The sequence below is a fragment of the Convolutriloba macropyga genome, chromosome 6 (genome assembly GCF_964194025.1).
Source record: "Convolutriloba macropyga chromosome 6, txConMacr16.3, whole genome shotgun sequence".
In the NCBI taxonomy this organism is placed as follows: Eukaryota; Metazoa; Xenacoelomorpha; order Acoela; family Convolutidae; genus Convolutriloba; species Convolutriloba macropyga.
In genome coordinates this window covers 27,571,983-27,588,794 of record NC_134473.1, presented here as the reverse complement: position 1 = coordinate 27,588,794, position 16,812 = coordinate 27,571,983, and the positions used below count along the sequence as shown (strand labels likewise).

The window sequence follows — 16,812 nt, the reverse complement described above, 5'->3', positions numbered from 1 at the left end:
CATCAAGAGAAGTCAAGGTTTATCGAAAGTTATTTTTTTGTTAGTTAAAATTTTGCGACGGCAGCCCAAATTTGGACGAGACTGTCTAGATCTTGCTTGTCTTTTCCACTGGTATGAAAATTCGTTACACTTGGTAACCCAGGTCGAGGTCCTCGTTCAAAATTGCTTATGATCAAACGGTTCCGGACCAAAATATTCCCATCATCAGACAATCTCTTCTAACAGAAATAAAAGTCTCTTCTGTAATGTTGGGCAGCATTTGCAACTCGGATTTAATGCATTAGGTCACTGTGTGAGCTGTGGATGTTCCTGGACGTGTCTCTCTGCACAGCCAGTATCTGGCACCTGTGTGCCATTGGGATGGACAGACTGTGGATCTTCTCCTATGAACTGAGTTACATCACCAAGAGGAACTATAAGGTCACCCTGTCTCTCCTGGCTGTTATCTCTGTCCTCACTTTCGGCATCTCTCTCCCTCTCCTTCTCTATCCTTGGGAAAACAGTGACACCCAATCCAATTGCTCTATTCCAGGTTAGACCCGGTAGAGTTTGACCCATTTATGCTCGAATGATTAGAAGAATATGCTCGGTCCACGTCTGTTGACAAAAAGACTTTTGACAACTGTTTCCTCCCTCTTCCCCCGTGAACAACATTTTTGTTTTCATAAGCCTATGTGAACTAACTAATGCCTGTCAATGCACTCATTATGGTTCGTTGGAGCTAATAAGAATTGGGGCTAGATGTTACAATTAACATGTACCGTTATGAGTGTGTTAAATTATCAATCATAAATGACCTCATACTAACCAGTTTTTGCTAGAGGTGCACATCAATATAAAAAACCGAGGTCCTTAAAAACTTCCTTGAAAGTTTTCATTCGTTCTACTAAAAAATACTGATCAGAAAATTCAATTTCACGCAGCGCTGAATAAATTCAAGCTGCGAAATGGTGCAAAATTGAGGCACTCGAATCATTTGAAAAAATTGTTTTCGCTAGACTAAAAAATATCTAAAGCACATGAAAAGGATGGAGAAGAAAAAAATGTAACGTGCCGAATCCAAAATAACCGCTCAATTCATTCAAAGATTGCATAACGAAGCTGAAAAAGAATCGATTTTCTTAGGCTCAGGATCACACGGATACGAGCTCTACTTGTAGCCAATTAACGCTGAATGTAACGTTAATCAGCACTAATTCATTGCTAGGTTTTGCTATGTGGAAGTGTTCAGTTTCGCAGTGGGCTGAAAGCTTTCTGAGAAAAATTGGATTGATACCAATTGGAAAGTTCTCACGACACTCTGAATAAATAAAAATTTCAAAAAAATAATAAAAAGAAGATAACACTATATGATAAAACAACTAAATTTTAATCTCGAAAAGTTAAATTGTTGACAATAATGAAACATAGGGTGGGCAACATAGACAATATGAAAAATAAAGAATGCATCAAAACACCGAGCAATCCAATGGAAAAGCATGAAAAAATGGAATCTTTTTTGCTGATTCAAATTGCAATAGTGTTGAAGAATGGCGATCATCATTTTTCAGCATATATATATATATATATATATATATATATATATATATACATATACATATATATATATATATATATATATATATATATATATATATATATATTATATATACATACATAGATATATGTAGCTGTAAAGTAATACAATAAGACAACAGTCTACCGATAAGGTTTCAATTCAATCTTTTTCATATATAAATCAACGTGTTCGTATTGGTGATAGCAACGTTCACCATCAAATAGCGTATTAAGCTTAGAACAACGTATAAAGCATTGGTAATGTATCAAGATTAGGACGATCATAGCTAGATGTGGTTTTTTAGACGGCAATTTTTGATGCTCTTTTGGCCGGTATTTTGTCTGATACGAATTAGCTCAATGCCAGTCACCATTTTGTACCAATGAATCCAAAAACCTGAAAATTATTGAGCCAAATCATGTCTTATTTGATAGGACTTATGATTAGATTTACTTGAAATTATGTTATTTGCACTTTTTCCGAGCTTTGTACGTAAATTGGAACGATTTCTGTACGTAATTTTAATACGGCCCAGCAGGAGATGTTGGAAGAATGTGTCTTAATTTTATAAGCGGGCGGACGAGCGATCCGGTGGACGTGCGCAAGACGGCGGAGCGTGCGACGCCGTCGGAACCGTAACGAAGTTCCGTGATCCGAGCAGTAGGGTAGTAACCCCTTGGGTTGGTCTCTCCAACTACCCAGACCAATTCACCAGTCCTTAGGTGTTGATCGGCAGGCGTCTGCCACTTGGAACGTCGGTTCAGCGCCGGTTTATATAAATGCTGGTAGTTTAACCACAAAAAGTTTTCAAACTTTGGAAAATTGTTTCTGACAATTAAACTACCAGAAGACAGTATATATGGCACTTTTCAGACTTAGTGTTCTCCAAACGCTAATTTATATGCAATTTTTCATTTTATCCATTTTTACAAGACAATGTATTTTCACATAAGGGACTTTGAGTGCATCTGGTTTTTTGGAGTTAACTGCTATCAAAACAAAAGAATAATAAACTTCGATAAACGCGAATGATTTTAGTTTAAGAAAAGCTATAAATAGCTGCATCGAGGTAATCATCTTTTCTGCACGACAACAAATTTTTTTTTCAAAATATTATAACGGACAATCGACAAATCATATATCACGAACAATCATTAAATCAGTTCGTTAACGATCAAATTGACAAACAGCTTATTATCATATGTGTTTCTTTTCGAAACATTCGACAATTTTTTGAAAAATTTTTGCAATGAAAGAGAAATCAGTTCAAAACATGGGTCACTTGATCACTGAACTGGAAATGATCAGATAAAAACAAAATCAAGTCTTCAAGCTTATTACCTCTTAGTAGATGTTATGAATTTCTGAAAGGGACTCACATCTAATTTAAAGCAACATCACTAAACAATTTCAGAGTTTCAACAAACTTTTTCTGCATTTAATTTCCATGTGGGCATCAAAAATGCTAAAAAATTAATGATGGACATCGTACCATTTCTCATGAAAAGTAAATTGTCAAAAACCGGCTTTAAAAAGAATCAATAGGTTTTTGTTGCTCACTTCAATTGAGCAGTTTTTCACTAATATGTCGTCAGATAAAAAATAATTGGTAAAGTTCTCAAATTTTTTTTTACGCTAAAGAAACTTGGACGCGGTCATTATTCTGCAATGAACAACCAATTCCAAAAAATTTTAATGGAGGGTGTTAAGAAAAAAACTTAGAACACCCGAAAAGAATAAGTCAAAGAAGAAAAAAGTTTTTAAGTGCCAAACAAATGCCTCAAAAATTCTTCTGAATTGCATACTTGTTGACAAAATATCCGAAATCAGAACTATCTATATCTTTTAAGACTCTTTGAGCAACGAAGTTTTTTTGAGTTTCTTTGAATCACATTGAATTTGCGCATTAAAAGGCCAATGATAAAAATTTAAGTTCGCTTAATCATTTTGCGAGCAACATTTGTCCTTTTAATTGATGTTTTTGCATTTTTCAGATTTGCACAGAGATCTGCTAAGACAACGAACGTTGTTGAGAACGCGGTTCAAATTGAATCAAAACGGACGGTTTTCAATAAAAATAAATTTTGGTAGCAGCGAGCTTCAAATTTATTGTATACATTATGAATGATACTTCAACGTCAGAAAACTTAAACCTAAATTTTGCGGAGTAAGTAATCTTAGTTAAATTTTCATTTTTTAAATTTATATTAATTACAAACAATAATTTTGTAAATTAGAACTGAAGGCGCATAAATCATGTAGACAAACTATTGGAAACACTTCTTATTTTAATCATGACCAAAAAATAAGTAAACTTGTCTTCGTATACCTTTATTATGCATTTTTAACTGAAATGGGATACCTATTATTTTATCTGCTTCGGTTGTTGTATTTTATGAGTTGCTTCTTTTAAATAAATTTTGGGGAAGAAACACTCTAAAAAAGTTTGGGTTAAATTTGCCTGATCTCTGTTCAGGTAACTGGAGGTTGAGGTGAACTTCAGGTGTACATATACCTGAAAGGCACCTGGATTGTAGTTCAGGTAGTTTTCAACTGAATTGTGTCAGTTGAAATTACCCGAAAAAGTCGTTTAAGTTGAATTATGCGTTGCATCAATGGAATATTGTTGATGTAACTATGTTACAAAAATCGAATTAGGCCTCGATCGTCTGTCTATAATAATGAAGCGAAACGTGAAATATTCTGGAATCTTGAGTGACAAAATTTCAAGACACAATTAAAATTCTAATAAGTTTTGACCTGGGTCTCATCAAGAGAAGTCAAGGTTTACCGAAAGTTATTTTTTTTTGTTAGTTTAAATTTTGCGACGGCAGCCCAAATTTGGACGAGACTGTCTAGATCTTGCTTGTCTTTTCCACTGGTATGAAATTTCGTTACACTTGGTAACCCAGGTCGAGGTCCTTGTTCAAAATTGCTTATGATCAAACGGTTCCGGATCAAAATATTCCCATCATCAGACAATCTCTTCTAACAGAAATAAAAGTCTCTTCTGTAATGTTGGGCAGCATTTGCAACTCGGATTTAATGCATTAGGTCACTGTGTGAGCTGTGGATGTTCCTGGACGCGTCTCTCTGCACAGCCAGTATCTGGCACCTGTGTGCCATTGGGATGGACAGACTGTGGATCTTCTCCTATGAACTGAGTTACATCACCAAGAGGAACTATAAGGTCACCCTGTCTCTCCTGGTTGTTATGTCTGTCCTCACTTTCGGCATCTCTCTCCCTCTCCTTCTCTATCCTTGGGAAAACAGTGACACCCAATCCAATTGCTCTATTCCAGGTTAGACCCGGTAGAGTTTGACCCATTTATGCTCGAATGATTAGAAGAATATGCTCGGTCCACGTCTGTTGACAAAAAGACTTTTGACAACTGTTTCCTCCCTCTTCCCCCGTGAACAACAATTTTGTTTTCATAAGCCTATGTGAACTAACTGATTTGTGTGAATGCACTAATTGTGGTTGGTTCGAGCTAATAAGAATTGGGACTATATGTTACAGTCAACATGTACTGTTATGAGTGTGTTCAATTATCAAGCATAAATGACCTCATACTAACCAGTTTTTGCTAGAGGTGCACATCAATATAAAAAACCGAGGTCCTTAAAAACTTCCTTGGAAGTTTTTATTCGTCTGGCTAACAAATACTGATCAGAAAGTTCAATTTCACGCAGCACTGAATAAATTCAAGCTGTGAAATGGTGCAAAATTGAGGCACTCGAATCATTTGAAAAAATAGTTTTCGCTTGAAAAAAAATATCTAAAACACATGAAAAGGATGGAGAAGAAAAAAATGTAACGTGCCGAATCCAAAATAACCGCTCAATTCATTCAAAGATTGCATAACGAAGCTGAAAAAGAATCGATTTTCTTAGGCTTAGGATCACCCAGATACGAGCTCTACTTGTAGCCAAATAACGCTGAATGTAACAAAAACAGCACCAATTCATTAATAGGTTTTGCCATGTGGAGGTGTTCAGTTTCGCGTTGGGCTTAAAGCGTTCTGAGAAAAAGTGGATTGATACCAAATGCAAAGATTTCACGACACTCTGAATAAATAAAAATTTCAAAAAAAATAACAAAAAGAAGATAACACTATATGATAAAACAACTGAATTTTAATCTCGAAAAGTTAAATTGTTGACATGAAACATTGGGTGCGCAACATAGACAATATGAAGAATGCATCAAAAGATAGAGCAATCCAGAGGAAAAGCAAGAAATAAATGGAATCTTTTTGCTGATTCAAATTGCAATAGTGTTGGAGAATGGCTATCATCATTTTTCAGCCTACATATTAACTTATATATATATAAATATCTTTAACTTATATATATAAATCGACACAACAGGGCAAAAAACCTATTGATCCTGCTGAATGGTGTATTGTAAGGTCGAATTAAACAAGATTATACTGCGCGGTTAAAAAAAGGTAAAAAAATTGCATGTTACATTTTGCTAAAAATAAAATAAACATAGATTTTACATGCTTTATGATTTTGGAGTGCGTTTTGGTTCTGCGGACTTTTTTCCATGAATGAGTAATATTTCGGTTGAACTATACGTAATAAACGGTTTAAAAATTCTATTTTAGCTTGTTTTCTTCCCAAAATATTATTGACTCGAGATGTATAGTCCGATTTGACCTGAGAGTGTTTTGAGGAAAGCCGCAGTGAAGTGTCGATTGTGGCGACTCTCAGAAGAGGTGACATATTTCGGAACTTCATACGAACTTAAGTTTCAACCGCAAAAAAAATTTCCAAGCTTCAAAGCGTTTGATGAAAAAAGTGCATTCAAATCAACAGCCTCTATCAAAAATAAATTAGCATCCTGAATGCTCCGACTTTTCTCTTTCGCCACACTGAACATTTTGTTGCGCCCAATATCAAAGAGAGCATTTGGTGATTTATAATAGGCAAATGACCCCCGAATGTTAGCCAAATTTTCGTGCAATAAACTGCAAGTCGCGCTACCGTTTTTTTAATGAAAAGAAAATCATAAAGGCATCTTATAATGAACTCATTTAATACATTGAACATATATGAACCAAAATTTTAGCTGCCCAGGTCGAGGTTCGGCGGTGAAATATCGTACACAGGTTCGAACCTCTCACCTCCAGCATGTCTACAAATTCTTATACCACTGCTCCATCTGTCGCTTACTTCTATGATATGTCTCTCTTGAATTTAAATCAGATTCAATAAACATTATGAAAAATAAATGCGGTGAATTTCGCGGTGAATTTTTGTATCAAATACGGTGAAATCTTTTTTTTCACCCCATTCATCGCATTTCTTACATTAGTTTGCCATAAAAGTCAATGCAATGAATTTTTGTAAGGGAAATGCGGCATTTCACCGCATTCACGGCATTTTCAACAAAAATTCACCGCATTTCACCGAATTTCCTACAAAAATTCACCGCATTTCTTAAAAAAATTCACCCAAAACCTTGATCTGGGCGTTAAAACCGAGTTAAGACGAAATTTAAGTTAAATTGTAACAAAATAAAGGAAAAATAGTCAAATAAATAAGAACTCTGAGCTATATTTCCCTCTGCCCTCTCCTAAAAATACATTATGAGGGGTCCTAAAAACATCTTTGCAAAAATCGGATGAAGACGGTAACCTTCGTATTTCAGACTCGTACGCATACACACTCTACTCTACAATAGGAGCATTCTATCTACCATTTCTGATACTGACCATAATCTACCTGAGGATGTACATTTTGGCCAGGAGGAGGTGGGAGAAGAAGAAGAGACATAGCTCCTCTTTTAATCTGAAGACTGCAGGTGCAGGAGGGAAGAATAATGCTGCTAAGGATATAGACGAAGAGAATGGAGATGGTAAGTGGCTGCCTCTAATCTCTAACCTCCTCTCGAAAGAAACAATTTTTTTGTAGATATGTGAACAAAAATTGAAAAATAATGGATTAATATTGTAATTGTCGGCAATTACCTTTTGATGTTTGGAGATTCTGTAAACGACAATTCGGACATTCAAAAATCATAAGCTGTAAATCTTAAGTTTGTCCATTTCCAGTACGTTTCTTTGTGATATACGGACTTCATGGTATGAGAGCGTGATTAAAATTTCAACTTATCTTGAAATGATCGTTTTTACTTCACCTAAATTCTAGTATAGATAACAAAAGAGCAACTGAAAACAACTTCTGGGCTCAAGGTAACAAAACAGATGATTATGTAAGTCTGACTGAAAGTAAATTCTTCACGCTTTTAACATGAAAACATAGCCAAAAGAGTTCCGGAAACGTTTCGAAGCCATATCACCGAAAGTTCTGACCATTCAAATAGCTAATATCTCCTTGCAGAACGCATCAATAAAGAGAAAAGAACAATAATAAGTCACATAACAAAAGAAAAATTCGGCAAAATAAATTAACATGAATAAATTAAATTTTTTTAAATAGCCGCGTCCTCAATTCCAGGCGGCTATTATAGCGCTCCTAATTTTTTTTTTACAATTCAAAGAATTTGAATTGTATTAGGGCGCTTTCTTTTTTTTAATATCTGTTCACACAATTTCATGATTTCTGAAGTCAAATTGGAGTAGTGATTTTGGTCACGCCGAAACAGGAAGTGGAGCGAAAAAGCGAGTGGTTTTGCGGCGTGATTTTTCGCTCTAAATTTAAAGTAGAGTGAGAAAACGGTGTTTGAACAGAAATTTGCTTTCTCGCTAGTGGTTTTTTGTTCACATGTGGCAATTTGGTTTTGATTTTTACTGTTTTTTTTATTTTTTGGATCGGATTTTTTTTCTAAATGGTTTTCCCAATCCATTCATAGTACGTTCTAGGTCTAGTTTTCTGTATAGTCAATGAAAATTCTTTTGAATTGTACGTCAGGACTTGTCCTGCTTTGTTTTTTACTTCGTCTAACAGATTTTTGTTTTGTCTTACACTGACTTCTCTGAATTGACTTTTGCAATGACTTACCTCACTCAAAAAAATGTCTTTTGAACTCACTTATGGAACTTTAAGTTTTATGGACATTTACTTATTAAAGGTCAATAGTGTGCATCTAAGTAGTGCCAAACAAATATGCCCTAATTCTTGCTTATTAGAGTCTTGAGTTTTTGATTTCGAATATTAATTTTGGGATCTTCTCCGTTTGTGCCCCCAGTACGTTATGCGCCCCCCAGTTACAGAGCACGTGCCATTACATAGTAAGTCATTATGTAAAAATTATTGCACGTGCATCTGAGGGGTGCAATTAATATGCGCCCACTAATATGCGCTCAGATTTTCTTTGATCAGGATACTCCAAAACATCCGCCTTAACGGACATCCAACTTTACCGAAGCTGGAAAGGATCCTAATTTTGAAAAGCCCCATTAGGGCTTTCTCCTTAGAGCTTATGTGTCTTATAAAAATGACCAGTCCAAAGCTAACCCAAAAAGTCTAGCGCTAGTGGTCTATTAAATGACTGGTGGTCGATCTGTCTATCTAATCTCTTTAGTTGTTCTAATTCATGGAAGGCCCCAAGCGTCTATCGCGGCTATTTTCCGGCAATCTGCTGGCTATGTTTTATTTAGTATAAGTACAAACGCAAAAAAACGTTGTTTTGTGCTATGGAAACTAGTATTCTAACCACGAAACAAAAGCCAAGCCTTAATGAGCTCACAAACATCACGGTTATCGAAAAAAAAGAGAAAAAATGGAAAAAAAATGTGTGAAATTTGTCCATTTTTGGTCAAATTTCATAGAAAGAGACAACTTTGTGTCAGAAAAAACTTGTATCTTTTGTAGTAAACAGAGCCTACAGAAATGAAATTTAATTCATTTACCAATAGACTCAATAGAACGATACAATGGGCCATAAAGCGCAAAAATAGACTAAAAGTCAGCAAAATAGTTGAGAAACCTTCAAATTAGCGTTAAATTCCTGTTTCTTCTTACAAAAGCTTCAAAAACATATCAAAACAGGCAGAAAACTTTCATTTTTGTGAACAATGACCTGTTAGACAACATAAAAAGTCAAAAAGAAACAGTTTTCAAAAAGAAGCACGTGAACAAAATAATGACTCGCTTAGCCTACAATTTTTTTACATCTACAATTCTCGCTCTCTTTTAAAAGAAAGTATGAACAAAAACACCACTCTCTCTTCTCTGTTCTTCGAATTTGACCACCTAAATAACTCTTTCAAAGTTAATGCACTCCCTGAACTTCCGGTTTCTTTGATGCCCACGTTTAAAAAAAAACAAAAAATCATAAACGCTTCTTCGATTGGTGGAAAGTCTGAGGCAAGAAACATGACAAAAATAGATATCAAGATCTTGCAAGCTGCCTGTTTTTTCTTCGAAAAAAACTTTTGACAAAATCTTAACAAAGTTTATCAAGCAGTCTTGTTGTCTCAAATTATTAGCAAATTTTTTTTATTTTTTTGCCAGAGATGTTAATATCATGAAGTGTAACCCTGGTTGACCTATCAATGCTATCTTTTAAAATTTTATTTTTTGTAAATAGCATCAAAATATTACAGGATGTTAATTGATTTTACCAATTGACAATGCTGATATGAGAAACAACAGTGAGATGAGACTATTCACAGCAACACTCTTACCATTTCTTTGTGAAACCCCGATCCAGGCAAAGAGTTTCGATTCACTGCGTACGCGCAGAGTTCTCAAAAATCTAACATATAGGTAAACTGGTAGAATGTTTGCCAACTGATGCATCGGCTTGAACGATATTTTTCTTACAAGATCTGACTAGATGCACTTTGTCTTGCAAGATCTTACAAGATAACGTTTTCTCTTACAAGAACTTAACACTTGATGCTTTTTTTCATTCAAGACGGTTTTCTTTCTTTGATAGCTTTTTCTACTTCCAAGAAGATTTTTGCGTACCTCATCTACAGGTTTGCTTATACTTAAAGTAAGGATCTTAACGTCGCAAGATAAGAATCTTCATATAATTTTTGGCATGACGAAAACGCATAAAAAACTATATAGAAAATTGGTCTCTAAAGGACTTAAAGGTTTGTCTTGTCGGTTCAGATTTTCTTTGCTCAGGATAGTCCAAAACATCCGCCTTAACGGACATCCAACTTTACCGATGCTCAAACATCATTCAGGCATAAAATACATAATAAACTATTATCCAGAAAGTAAATTTGCTGTTGTTTAAGTAGCTCTGGAGGATCTGAACACTCCGAAGTTGAAACTGTTAGCTGTGTCTCTCTCACCCCAGCGCAACAATTCCTGTAAACAGGCCACCACTACCACAACAGTCAATGCAACCACCTCCCTCCCCTCTCCAGCAACCACAACACCCTCCACTCAAAATGGCCATTCTATCTCTCCATTGGGTAACTCACATTTTGACATGAAGTATTTACTACAAGGCGTCTTATGTGTGATTCTTCATTCTGAACAAAATTATGCAATCTATACGTTAAACTCATTCTTGACTATTTGCCATTCGAGTGGAAAGCAACAAAAAGAAGTTGCAGAAAATCACGATGGATCTTAAATAGTGGATCTTAAATCGATCAATTTGTGTTACACAGTTTTAGTTGAGCCGACTCTAATTTTAAATAAATGTTCTGAAAGCATTCAAAAAGTTTTTGTCCAAAATTTTACCTAGAATTAGTGGATATTCCGTGTTACATTCTACCCAGGCTGAGGTGCGCGACCCCCTCCAGCTGTAATTAGACCGTATTGGGTTGCGCTCAGGGGTAACCCACGAACCTTTAACGGTTTCTGGTAGCAACAACGTAGTCTGGAAATTATGATTAGTAGCCATCCAAAATCTGCTCATGGCCTCTTATCGCTTGCTTACAAGAAAGTAGCTGTTTTTTTGGATCTTTTCAACAATTGCCCCCCCTTTTGCAAAAGGGGGGGCTATTCTTGAATAGAATTTAAGCGAGTGATTTATTAACCAATCAGAGACGAGTAATAAGCATCCGTGTATGCTCATACTGTGTTAAACTGGATAGAATAAAATGCGCCATGCTAGGGCAATTAGCCGAATTGGAATACGAAGCGAAAAGAATTTCCGACTGGCGGGTCGGTGGGCGCAACCGACCCGCGATTTCCGGATTACATCCCACAATGCGTGAGAGGCATGGCCGTGAACAGCGGTCCGCAATTGCGCTTAAACTATTATTCGGCTATCTAAACTGTAGGCCAACTAATATTGTGGTAAAGTATAGCACAGAAGGGGAGGCGATTCTCTACTAGGTACCAAAGGGGGGGGGGGGGGCAATTGTTGAAAAGATCCGTTTTTTTTACAAACAACACATAATTTGATATCTTGATCATAACAACACATAATTTGATAAATTTGATGTCTTGAATTTTAAAGTAACAGTTGTTGATTTCGAACTTTTTAGCCCAAAAACTGGCATCGAGTTCAATTACACCTGGGTCAACCCTTGCCCAGAAACTGTCCCAGCAATCATCGTCCGGATCTGGTCTAACCCTGGCCCAGAAGTTGTCACAAAGTGCACCAAATGCAAAATTGAGCACAACTTCAAACTCTCTGAGACTTCCAGGCGTTTCACCGATATTTGCAGTTAGCCGAATGCGCGGTCGAATCAACCAATGGAAGAAACGAGCAGCCGAAAAGCGGGAAAGACGTGCTATTATGACATTGTTCATAATATTGGCAACTTTTGCAGTATGCTGGCTGCCATTCTTCCTCATTGCTTTAATAGTCCCGTTTTGCGGGGCAAAATGCCAGCCTCCGTATTTCCTGTCTCTGCTCATTGACTGGTTAGGATATTTGAACTCAACCCTAAATCCTATCATATACGCTTTGATGAATGACGATCTTCGACAGGCATTCAAAGAGTTAATTCACAGACAGTAATTCAAACAAACAACATAAATTTATCAATATAATATTTATTGATCAACGCTGCAATGCGAAGAGCTTTATTAACTTTCAAATTTATTGCTGTTGCTTATTGGTCAACTCTGGAGTTATTCTCATGAAATAAGCCACGGAAATTCAATTCTCACTTTCGATAATCTCACTCAATCGGATAAAAAAGAGAATCTATTAAATTTAATATCTAGAAAAGCATCATTTAAGAAGATGAATTTAGCGAAGAGAAACGTATCAAATCATAACAACTCAAAAACTCAATCAGTCAGGTTGAATTAATTTTGGTAACCTCGCTCAACCTTCCACGGATCCAATCTGCAACAAAACAATTTGGGCGAACGCAAAGGAAGCCGAAGTAAAAGTCAGCCGACAGAAAAGCAAGCCGAAAGTTATGCAATAGTTATGTAATCTATCAGAAATAATACATTGTTAGCCGTTGCAATCAATACTGCGCGTAGTATTATAGTGCATAATGTATTCCAATGCACCAAAGAAACAAAAATACGTCAATTTTTAGACATCTAGTGGGTACGGGCCTCAGCAGACCGCTCTCCATGGCCATGCCTCTCATCCGCTGTGGGATGTAATCCGGAAACGCGGGCCGGTTATCGCGGCGAAGCCGCGACGCGCGCGAAGCGCGCCCACCGGCCCGCCAGGGGCAACTTAAAATACGGGTATCCCAAAATTGTTCGTCTTACTTGACCTCATTTTCAAAATTCGGCTTGCTTGCCTATCGGCTTGCTTGACCACCACCAAAAATATCAAACTAGCTGTCATAAAAGGGGGTGCGTGCGCTCACAAAAGAAGCCGCTTTCATAATCAGCTATGCGAACCAGTTTCAACCATCGCAAAATCTAAAAGGCAATATGGCACAAATTTTAGAGGCTGGCGAAGACCAAAATAAAAAAATTATACAAGCTTCTTTTTTAACCTTTCTATAGCGAATTTGAAATCACATTAAGTTCTGATAGTTTCACAGCACAGAACATCATAAGCACCACCAATTCGCCAAGGAAAATTTCTACATTTATTGATATTCTTTCATTACAATTTGGGTACTTTGGTTGATATGGTTCCCATGCTCTGATTAATTGCTCTCAAACGAAGTTTGTAGCAATTATATTAGTCCTGTCGGTCTTTTTTTATGCGATTTTTCGATTGACCGATTTTTTGTCTGACGCTTTTGACTTTTCGTCCTCAAAAACGGGATAAACAGGTAGCGCCCAGCGGGCATTCAGTGCTCTTAGAGCCTTTCAGCTCTGTTTCAGCTCAAACAGTTTTGGAGACTTATGATTATACTTATGGTGTGAAGGGCGGTTCTTAGACGTTGAAGACACCCCCACTTTTGACCCCCCCCCCCCCCCCCCCCCCTATTGCCCACCCCTCCCCCCACCGCACTGTTGCCCCACCCCAGTGTTGCGCCCCCAATCAGCCCCCGGTGCACACCCCCCCCCCACCCCACCCCAACTCACCCAACCCCTCCCCCATCCCCCCCCCCGCCCCCTCCCATGACTAGCTACTGACGAACAGCCGCTTGCTAAAATCGAAGATTTATCCTATTTTGCAATTTTTTCAAGCTTTTTGAAAATTTTTGACATTTTTTGTTCTTTTTATCAGCCCCAGGTGTCAAAAAACCTCCTCTAGGGATTGATAATAGGTTACTGCATTGTTTCTAGTGGTAAAGGAGTGGTTTCACCATTTAAACATCACAAATTTTAGCAATTTTTTTGACAAAACGTGCAATTTTTTTCAAATTCGAATTTTTTTTTCCTTATTCAGGTCTACCCAGGGGCCAGAAAACATCCTATGGGGTTGGATAATAAGTTACTGACAATATTTTAACGGTCATGGAATATTTTTTTCAATTTTTAATGTCACAAATTTTTGCAATTTTTTGATAAATTTTGAATTTTTTAAATGTTTTTTTTTTTTAAATTTTTTTGTCGTCTTTTAGTTTTTTCAGCCGTAAGAGCCAAGAAACTTCCTCTATGGTTTGACGATAGGTTACTGAATAGTTTCTAGATTAAACGGAATGTCTTGCACGATTTTAACAACATCAGGAATTTTATCATATTTTTGATTTTTTTTTGCCATTTTTTTCCAATTTTTTTTTAACATTTATAGTTATTCTTTATTCAGATTTGTTGAGCCTCAAGGGCCAAAACCGCCTCCGTTGGGGTTTGATAATAACTACTGAAAAAAGTCTGTCGGTCATGGATTAATTTTCTACTTTTTAAGATCACAGATTTTATCAATTTTTTTTTAAAACTTGCAATTTTTTTATTTATTATTTATTTATATTAAAGTTTTGTGAAAATTTTGTCATTTTTAAGGTTTTTCTAGCCTCAAGAACTAGGGATTTTCCTCTAGTGTTTGATAATATGTTACTGCATACTTTGTAGAAGTAATGGAATGTTCTTCAAGATATTAATATCACGAATTTAAGCAATTTTTTAAAATATTTGCAGTAGTTCATGTTTGATTTTTTCCGGCAAAAGAGGCCCTGGGGCCTCCTCCAAGTTTGATAATAAGCAGCTGAATAGTTTTTAGAGTGAGTGGGATTGTGATCAACATTTTTAATGACTCCAGTTAAAGTAATATATAGATAAAAATTAAACTTTTCAAATTTTTGGAAAATTTTTATGTTCCAAGCGTATGGATCTTTGAACCAGTAAAACTATTTCAGGCTTGAAACAGGGATACTGGATAGCCTCTTGAGACAAAGAAATGGTTCTTAAGATATTAATTTTTTGAATTTTAGCAAGATTTTGTTAAAATTGGTATTTTCAAATTTTTTCAATGTTTGTCCTTTTCTGAGTTTAACGACCATTACTGACCAACGAAACTTTTCATATCTCGGAGATGGGTGACAGAACATACGAGACAAAAAATGGTTTTGATTTTTTTATTGCGAAGTTGAAAACTTTTTTTAAATTTTGCCTTTGTCAGTTTTTTTCTATATGATTTATTCGGAAAATTTAGTTAGAAAACTAAAAGTTGCAGTGTCGAATCCAATCATGGAATGTATTCTTGTCTCCTTCTCTCTCTTTCGGTTGGGGTTCCTTTCCTTCTCTTTTTCGTTCACGTTTTATCTCTCTCACTCGTAATGTCACCATCTCTGATCCTCATTAACAATGAGTTATAGTAGAAAGTTTTTTTTAATCATAAACGGTCTAACAAGCACTTTTAGGAAACCGTTCTTAATTGCTCTCATAAGCAATTTGTAGCAAATATATTAATCCTGTTTGTCTTTTATGCAATTTTTTGCTTGGGCGATTTTTTGTCTGACTGACTTGACTTTCGTATTCAGAAGTTTTGTTCATCAAGTGGCGGCTTGCAGTTAATAAGAAAGAACTTGATAACCGATTGCCATTTGCAAAACAGTTCTCGGATTTAGCAGGCAATTTTCTCAAGATTCTGAAGTTCCTTGTTTTGTTTTAGAAGATTTAATTTGAGCGTAAAATTGTTTTGAATATTTTTGCTCTAAAATTTTCGGCTTCGGAGCATGAGCGTAATAAAAACTGCTTAGTGTTAGGGGTATGACATCAAATGAAAAATGTGAAACTTTACGAGGAATAAAAATTGGGCTCGCTTTAACCATTATTTAGTTTAAAAAACAACAAAATAAAACTTCTGACGTTTCGAACATTTTCATGAAAAATTTGAACCCAATCAACGCAGAATTTTTTAAAACTGCCTAGATGACAAAATCGTCAGAAAATATTTAATGCAATTTATGCTATTTGATCTGAGGAAAGTCACGTATTATTTTTTTTCTTATTTTCAATCAAAATTGTTGCCTCAGTGTGATCGAGACATGTGAACAAATTTTTTGATCAACAAAACCAAAAACAAATAATTTTAAAAGACCTCAATTTTTAAATGGACGATGAAACATGCCTGAAAATTTTGAAACAAATTTTGAAAATTTTAGAGAATGCAATAAAGAAGAAAGCAATTAATTTGGAAAAAATTATTAAGTAAATGCAATTTTATTGATTTGAAACATCAAGTAAGAGAACAAATTGATGAATCTTTAATAAGTCAGTCTTTTTTAAATCTTCACTATATGGCGAAAAATTAAGTATCGTTGCTAATGATAAACTCCAAAATTCCAAGTCGCAAAAAATCTTTAAAAACATTTCTTGAGAAATGCAACAAACAAATTGAAACCCCCTAAAATATTGAAAAAAAAGAATGAGATCAGACGTCATGTGGACAAATTATTTTTATGAACTGAACAATATTTAGAACGACCATAACTTGTTTTTTAACCTCTTATCAAACGCCAACTAGGGATCTTCATTTCATTCAACTGCTAATTGTCGTATCATTATGATCGAACTCTAAAAAACTAACAAGGCGAGTCAGTAAGGTGCAATTG

General features: G+C 35.7%; 2 protein-coding genes and 1 pseudogene across 2 annotated transcripts in view; all 3 read left to right on the top strand.

Annotated features, from left to right (window-relative positions):
* LOC142341276 (5-hydroxytryptamine receptor 1A-like) overlaps positions 1-12,565 on the top strand; it is a 40,642-nt gene extending 28,077 nt beyond the window's left edge. The window contains exons 3-8 of the mRNA XM_075392194.1: positions 285-532; positions 4,035-4,050; positions 4,613-4,860; positions 7,218-7,424; positions 10,726-10,905; positions 11,932-12,565. Of these exons, the coding sequence (XP_075248309.1) occupies positions 285-532; positions 4,035-4,050; positions 4,613-4,860; positions 7,218-7,424; positions 10,726-10,905; positions 11,932-12,410 (1,378 nt within the window). The 3' untranslated portion in view covers positions 12,411-12,565. The remainder of the gene's footprint in view (positions 1-284; positions 533-4,034; positions 4,051-4,612; positions 4,861-7,217; positions 7,425-10,725; positions 10,906-11,931) is intronic.
* The window catches only part of LOC142340905 (mitochondrial dimethyladenosine transferase 1-like), a 498,997-nt gene that overhangs the window by 120,879 nt on the left and 361,306 nt on the right, over positions 1-16,812 (top strand). The gene's annotated exons all lie outside the window — the stretch shown is intronic.
* The window catches only part of LOC142340904 (guanine nucleotide-binding protein G(I)/G(S)/G(O) subunit gamma-12 pseudogene), a 407,251-nt pseudogene that overhangs the window by 61,153 nt on the left and 329,286 nt on the right, over positions 1-16,812 (top strand).